The 7707-nt window shown below is 55.0% G+C and overlaps 4 protein-coding genes across 4 annotated transcripts; 1 reads left to right on the top strand and 3 right to left on the bottom strand.

The window, feature by feature from the left end:
- Positions 1–130: 130 nt before the first annotated feature.
- PPTG_23211 (hypothetical protein) lies at positions 131–1027 on the bottom strand (the record flags this gene model as incomplete). The annotated part of the gene is made up of 1 exon (XM_008909110.1): positions 131–1027. One exon carries the CDS (start codon positions 1025–1027, stop codon positions 131–133), a length of 897 nt encoding a protein of 298 aa, XP_008907358.1.
- A 1184-nt stretch (positions 1028–2211) lies between these two features.
- On the bottom strand, positions 2212–4042 carry PPTG_13432 (hypothetical protein). The gene has a single exon (XM_008909109.1). It carries the CDS (start codon positions 3787–3789, stop codon positions 2695–2697), a length of 1095 nt encoding a protein of 364 aa, XP_008907357.1. The 5' UTR covers positions 3790–4042; the 3' UTR covers positions 2212–2694.
- Positions 2960–4475, top strand: PPTG_13431 (hypothetical protein). Its single transcript, XM_008909108.1, has 2 exons — positions 2960–4001; positions 4068–4475. Exons 1-2 carry the CDS (start codon positions 3873–3875, stop codon positions 4251–4253), a joined length of 315 nt encoding a protein of 104 aa, XP_008907356.1. The 5' UTR covers positions 2960–3872; the 3' UTR covers positions 4254–4475.
- PPTG_13430 (hypothetical protein) lies at positions 4290–7705 on the bottom strand. The gene has a single exon (XM_008909107.1). It carries the CDS (start codon positions 7656–7658, stop codon positions 4371–4373), a length of 3288 nt encoding a protein of 1095 aa, XP_008907355.1. The 5' UTR covers positions 7659–7705; the 3' UTR covers positions 4290–4370.
- Positions 7706–7707: the final 2 nt, after the last annotated feature.

Here is a 7707-nt window from a genome sequence, read left to right as displayed (position 1 = left end):
ACAGGGTAGAGACCACCCCGGTTCTCGGGCTTCTTACAAGTCGTGAAGTCCTTCAGAGGGATCTGGCGCTGCGTGAGAAGCACGCACCGGGACGCTTCCACTTTGTCCGTGAACAACTGTTCCTTCTGGACTATGGCACGCTCGTAAGAGCCCTTAGAAGTGTGACCCCCAATAAGCCCACAAGGAGCCTTGAGCTCCGCCAAGAAGAGGTCGGCTCCAAAAGCTCTCCTCGGGAGGCCAATAACCTCTCGGGTTGATGGAAGCTCTCTCTGGCCGACAGGCGTCGCCTCCGAACCCCCAGACTTTCGCCGAGCAGCTTAGAACAACTCCTGCTGCTGGTCAAGGTCAATTGTGATCTCCCGGGGCTCGTCGATGACACCCTCCTCCTATTCGTCCGAGGAGTCGAACATCGTGTAATACGGATCACGGGTCTCCTTCCCCTCGCGGAGGGGAGACCTAGAAGCCATGCGCTTCTTTGAGTGCTTGGCCTCAGTGGCTGCGGCTTTAGCAGCCTGAGCACGTTGAAGGCCCTCGGCGAGCGAGAGGTTCTTCGGAGGTTTCCCTCCCTCGTCGCCGCCAGCATTGAACGAGCCTTAGCCTTGTTGGCAGGGCTCTCAGAGCGCTCAGGCGTCTTTGAGTCGTGATCAACGTGATCACCAGCGAGCGAGTGCACGCTGTCAACGCTGTGCTCGCTGAGCACTCGAGTGTGCCCTTCCACAGAGCTCCCAGACACACTTGTGTAGCACTGGGCCTTGGCCTCGTCCTCAGAACCAGGACTGTGCTCACGGCACGCGAACCGTGGGTTCGGATGGTCGTCTGAGGACACAGAGGGCGACCGACTGCGGCGTGAGCTTCGCCGCTTGCTCACAGTCGAGTCACCCGAGGCATCAACCGCCTCGGAGGCTACCTTAGTAGCCTCCTTGAGTGCCGAGCTTTTGCTGTGACGCTTAGAGCTCTTGGCGTGTGCCTTTCGGGCAGCAGCCTTGGCGGGTGCTTTCGCACCGCCCTTCGCAGTATTGCGAGCCATGAGTAGGTCGAAGTGGAGACCGAGAAGAGGAGCGCTATTGCTCAAGGCTCCAACTGTGAAGTGAGCCACAGCCGCGTTCCCGCAGCTTGTCGAATCCCTTTCGACTCGGTGAATGAGAGTTTGTGATTGGTCGGTAAACCGAAACTAAGTGGGGGAGGATGTAACGGGGTACGAAACCAGGTGTACCCAAGTTACATGAAGAGTGATTGTCAGGAAGGATGGGTACATGGTACCCATGGCTCTAGGAGCCATCCATTGGATAACTACATAGTTTCACTATAGGTATCTTGTAGTTTGTATAAGGGTTCAGACTAAGCTTACCTATAAATACATTCAGTCTTAAACGTACCCTTAACTGAGTACTTCGTCCCCTCAAACCAGGGACACGTTAACTGTCGTTCACTTAGAGTTTGTATACTCTTGGAAGCCTGCTTCCTCAGCGCAAGGTGCTGTGTGACCCCGTCACAGGCATCGCTACAGCTTGTTAAGATGTCTCGTATCTAACAAACAAGAGGAGACAAGCGCTGAAGAACCAGGAGCTACCTACATCACACATAAATCTTTATAATAATCTGAGATATTATAACCACATTTATTTCAGCTAGAGCTAAGGGGCACGATTAGTGTTTCATTTTCAGAGAAAAAATAGCCCGCCTACATATCCTGTAGCTACATTAGATTCATGATGGGTCAATACAAATTTACAATGATACACTAGGCTAATAAACTTTACAAAATTTGTAAAGACTTAATGGTACCTGACCCGTCGCCCTTTCGGTTAAGTCCGTCTGTTGTTGTATGGTGCGAAAATTACAAATGAACTTATACCCGCCTGAAATGATATCTTTGGTCCCAATCAAGTGTGTAAGGTGTAATTCACTTAGAACAAATTTGTGGTTTGTTAATCAAACCGATTCCTCCATGGTTTCGAGTTGTACTATCAAGAGGCTACTGCAGCAGCTTCGCCAGTGCAGCTACGAAGCAGGCGCAGGAGATGCGCCGGCAAAGGAACCCCAAGCCTTCGAAATATAAGAATATTTTTTGCTAATTTCAGAGCTTCGTCTGCTGAGCACGACTCATTATCTAGACAGAGAATATCACTTTTTTTTTATTGATCATATCGATAGATCCTGAAATCCAAATTTATCACGCCATACCATATCATAGAGAAGTAAGAGCAAAACGCCAGAAATCTATTTGTCGATTTTGTAGTACTCTGGTAGCTCTGAAACGACGGCTTCTGCACTCGAAATATGCATCTCATTTCCCATCAGAGTTCCGTTTCCTTCGCAAACATATTGACTATGTACAAAAAATAAAATCAGGTTCAATTACAGTTGCAACTTCCACCCTTAGACTATCACGCTCATGGTTCTTCATGGTTTTAAATCGATGGCACGGAACTTTGGAAATACGGATAATAGTCGTAACACGACTAATCAGTGTTCACTGAACGGTGTATTGGATACCACCCTGTAGCGGTGGCGCTCGGCTAGTAGTTTCAATAATGCCATTATCTGACGTGATCTAAGAAATCACCAGCCTCACAGCAAGCTCAGCCCCACATACAAAGTCGTTTGTACCGTTGATTTCGCGAGCACAGGGGTCCGGCAGCGATTCCAGGTGCCCACCAAACACTTCACGGCTTATCGTGCCCATACTCATCTTCACTGAAGTAGTTTCTCGGTGACTGACAGAACTTGAGCGTAAACTTTGGTCTTCTGCTTCCACTCACCAGGAATGGCATCACCCCCTTGTGCCGCTGCAGTGACAGCTCCAATGACGATGGCACGGCTACAGTTGTCTCCGCCCGCCAGCATGTTCGCACGCAATGCATCCACGAACCCGTCCGAAGTCAACAACACGAACACTGATCCTTGCAGCACACCAGGCAACGAGCATGGTTTGCCGAAGTGAGCAACGGCAGATGTGGCATCCGAAAAAGTCTTTGCCTCCACTGCGTCAATAACCTGCTGGATAGAAGTGCGCGTGTCAGCATTCACGGCTTCGTTGGACGTGAGCGCCCGGATAGCGTCCGGCACCGAAGCACCCTGTACAACTTGCTGGATCAGCAGTGCCGTGGCCACCGCCGCGTTCTCGGCCTCCTCTCCAATCTCGTGCACGCGCGCCGCCTCACGCGCCTTCTGCAGCAGGACGGTCGTGTCCTGGAAGTAGCGCGCAGCAAGAATTGGAGCCTTGATTCCGCCGTGTAGGTCCTTGCTGGGTGACGCTAGCTCCGGGTACCTTTTGCCCGCGTCGCCTTTGACGACCATCTCCTTAAAGACACTGTTCAGCCGACCCGTGTAGGCCTTGGCGGCACGATAGGACACCATGGCGAACTCCTCCGGCACGAACTCGCCGCGCTCAGCCACATCCTGTAGCAGCGGAAAGATCTCGTCTCCGTACGGCGACAGTGCGCCGCTCTCGTACGAGTAGAAGGGGCAGGATGGAGGCTCGTAAAACTCGGGACCTGCTGAGCCACGCGCTGCCGCGAGCTCCTTCATCTTGTCGCCATCGTAGATCCAGTGGAGCCCCATGGTAGCAGCGTCAGCCACAAAGCCGCCGGCCACGGCCGCCAGCGCACGCTGCTTGGCGGTGAGAGACATAGTAGACGGGCTGGACTGATGCGTTGTTGCGGAGACGTTTACGTCCCAGAGAGCGGATTCGGAAGTGAGCGGCTGATTCCAGTAACCAACGAGCAGCACGACCACTGAGGAAGCCACGAGTCCAAGCAGTCCTAGTCGCAGACGCAGGTTGAACATGATAATACGAGCGACAATAAATACGGGACGTGATCACTTAATATGGGACGATCACAACGTAATCTGCGGCGACAAAGGTGACGATGTCTGTCGGAGCGGAAGCTAGGAAGCGCGCGATGAAGGCCAAGGGCGGCAATGGCACCGTCCTCGGATTCGCCCTCGTAGTTGCCGCTGGCTTTTTCTCCATCCCGTTCGTCGCTCACTATACCAAGGTGCGCGCAGTGTGTGTGTGTTGACTGGTCCTCGACGCTCGATATTCACTCTGCTACTCGTGGCAGGGTGCCAATCTGACTGCCCAGGAGAAGCCGCTTAACGCGTCACAGATCCGACGTGGGGCCTACGCGAATAGTGGTTCGCGTGACGCAGGAGCTGACCCGGACTGGGATATGTCGACGGGCACATACCATGGCCGACGTGGACGGAGCGTGAAACACTCCACTGCATCCATGCACGCAAGCGAGTAGGCGTCAATGGCAGGGGCACAATAGCTCTAATAAGAAGGAGGTCTGCAAGTCTTACTGTAATGCTTCTATATATTCAGACACACAAGCGGCGCTGCTCGTTCACGGGGCAGCAACTATCTAGCTAAGGTTGGCGTATTTGCTCTTCTTGCTTTTCTTGCCCTTTTTGCGGTCGCCGTCCGCGTCGGCCGAGCGCTTGTTGTGCTTGTATTCCTTCTTCGGCTCCTTCGACTCCTTCTTGGTCTTGTTCTGTTTTTTGCTCTTCACCTGCACAACGGCGCCGCCGTTTTCTGCCTGTGCGAGTGCCGCATCCCAGTCGGCATCATCACCGCGTACAGCATATTTCATCAGGTTGAGGCTGTCCAGAAGCTTCTGCTGCTGCTTGGCCTTCTCTGCCTGGGCGCCCTCGCGCATCTCCTCGTCCAGGGTCGTCTCGGTAGGAGCCATGGCCTGCGACTGCGCCGCCACCTCGGCCAGCTTCTTGCTGTTCGCAGTCTCCTCCTCCAATTGCTTCTCCATGAGCTGTTCAATTTGTCCGAGGAATTTCCGGACAGCCTTGTTAAACAGCGCCAGTAGCTGGTTAGACGGCACGTTGAGTTCTTGTTGGATCACGTCCACTGACTGGTGCTGCAGTCCGAGACTCACTAAGATCGCACGCTGCAAGTACGACAACGACATCTGCGGGAGACGCTGGAGGAAGTACAGGCGCGCCAACGACGGAATCAGGTCCACGATCATGTGGTAGTCTACCATGTTCTTGGCGTACGACTTGAGACGCTTGGCATCGTAGGGGGTCAACACCATTGCCAATTCTGCGGGGCTGATCTCACCGGTAGCGCTGCGGTGCAGAGTGAGCTGCTTCTCGTCCTCATTCGATCCGGCAGACTCGTCACTCAGTAGGCCTAAAGCGAGCGCGCACGGGAACTTGGAGAAGTCGTAGCTGAGCAGCGACGTGAAGCGGCGACGCGAGTCGGCCACGAACTCGTCCAGCCATCCATCAGCAGGAGCTGCAGGGAGGTCGTCGCAACGCAGAGAACGCAGCATAATAGCCGTGTGCTCGCCCGTGAGGTCGTTGGCAGTCTGTCGGATGTACACCGAGCGGAATTTGGCGCGAGACCAGAAGTTGTGCAAAGGCAACGTCAGACCGAACGACGTACCGAACCAGTGGAGACGCTCGCACGGACGCTCATCCAGTGGCAACAGGAGAGGCGGAAGCGTCTTGCGCGGCTTAATCTTTTCCTTGCGAAGCTTCGACTTCTTCTCTTCCTCGTCGTCGTCATCATCCTCCAGTTTGTCTTCCTTCTCTTTCTCCTCAGATTCTCCATCAGCAACATCACTGGTGATCTCACCCTGGTAGTACTTGGTGAGCAACTCAATGGCGCGAGAGCCGTAGCCCATGCCAGTCACATCCGGGTGAGTGGCAATGCGCACCACACGCGCACCCGAGAGAGCTGCAAACTCTGAATCTTGGAACTGCTGCGCCACTGTCCACGGAATTAGGTCTCCTGAAGCACGCTGGCCACGCGTAAGCTGCGCCTTCACCGACGCCTTGGAGATCTCACCCTCCAGAGCCACCTGCACAACGCAGAGAACGTCCGGAAGCTGGCCAGCATTACCCTGAGCCTCCGCACCAGGGCCGAGCAGAGCGAAAACGTGGTGAGCTGGAGCGTCGGACAACAATTGCAGGTCATTTGGCTGATTCTTGTAATGCGAAGACACATACAGAGCCATAATTCGCTGCAGGAAACTCTCCGACAGCTTGTGGTAGGAAAACAGTGAGTCGCGGTTCACGTAGTACAGCTCACAGTCACGCGGGTGAGGCGTGCCAGCCACCAGGCGGTGCGATGCGTTCGTCGCGTCCAAGCACAGTAGAGCGTTCAACCAGCGTTCGACAGGGTCATTCGGAGCGTACCGAATCGGGGTCTCCAGAGCAACCTCACGGAGTACACGCGCCGATGACGAAGCGCTTCCAGCGGCAGCAGCGTGGGCGGCATTGCTAGCTGCTTGCCAGCGTTCTTCGTGCAGCTTCTGTTCACCCTTACGGCGCTTCTGGTCACCGTGAATGCTCGCAGCAGCGCGCGCTGCGGCCTCTCCAGCACTACCCTGCTGCTCACGCAGTTTTTGCAGAAGCTTCAGCGACAGCGAGCGTCCCGTACCTTCGTAACCATTGATGGTGGACGACATGAACACAAGGTAGGGACCCAGTAGGTTCTTGACGACGGGAAGCGGAATAGCAGCAGCCTCATCAATAGCCACAAGCTCCGCTTGAGCAAGCTTCTCGTGGTGTGTAGGTTGAATGTACTGGATAGTCTGACGGTGCTCGCGGAAAATGTTAACGCGCACCACAGCGTGGTTGAACTCTGGGTTGGTACTTTGCACGATCTCATAGTCCAAGTGCTCCTTGTACTTGAGTGCATCGAAGCCCTTGAACACGAAGTCAAAAACGGTCTTGAGGTTCTCAGGAGATGGTGCCGTCACGAAAATGTTGCTGTATCCGTAAGCTACTGCACCCGCCAGCGCCATACCTAGAGCTGCCGACTTACCACGTCCACGTCCTGCAGTCAGCGCCACAGTGGAGCGCAGCGTCTTCTCCGAAACAGCCTCAACGAAGGTGAGAATAGCCTTAGCCTGGTCCAGGGTGCGCGCCTGCTCCACGAGAGCGCCAACAGGCTGAGTCTCGCGCAGAGATGTCTTGAGTTCCTGCAGCTCAAGCTCGTCCTTGGTGAGCTCTGTGGTCGAGTCGCGTGGTGGCAGCGGCTCAATCTTCCGCGTGTGCTTGGAAATAGGCAAGACGTTGAGCTCGTCATCGAGCACGACACAGCGCTCGCACGAGGCCAGTGATAAGATGAAACGCTCATTGAAGCGCGCCACCACGTCCTGGTGCGATTCGGTGCGGAAGCGCGCGTGCACATCCATGCTCATGGTGTAGAGCTGCTTGAGGCTGTCCATGGTGCGTAGTAGCAGCACGACGACGCCACCGCCCTCGACAGTCTCGATGGTGCGCGCCATGATATTGGGAGTGACAGCCTCAAAGTCCTGCAGCACGCACATGCCGTAGGTGCTGCCCAGCACCTTGTGTGTCTCCTTGTAGTAGCACCAGCGGATGTCCGTGGAGGCGATGAAGAGCTCGAACGGGTCGTCCTTGCTGGGGTCGTACAGGCCGCGCTGTTGCTGCTTCTTGATCTGGCGCATGCGCTTCTGGCGGTGTGTAGAGAAGCCCAGCTCCTTCTTGTAGCACCACAACACGCGCGGGCGCGCCTTGACGGCCGCTTTGGACAGAATGTAGTGCAGATTCATGACCTGGTCCTTACCATGGTCTCCAACAAGCACTACAAAAGAGCGAAAGTTCTCTTGGATGCAGTTCTCCAGCAGCGTCCGCACGCGCGCGTCCACTTTCTTCTTGACCATGGTGCGCACGACTCGAGGCAGGCAATGCGATTGTGGGCGAAAGCATTGG

The sequence above is a fragment of the Phytophthora parasitica genome, assembly GCF_000247585.1.
Source record: "Phytophthora parasitica INRA-310 unplaced genomic scaffold supercont2.32, whole genome shotgun sequence".
Lineage (NCBI taxonomy): Eukaryota > Oomycota > Peronosporomycetes > Peronosporales > Peronosporaceae > Phytophthora > Phytophthora nicotianae.
Note: the sequence above shows the minus strand (reverse complement) of the source record. Positions and strands in the feature narration are given on the sequence as shown.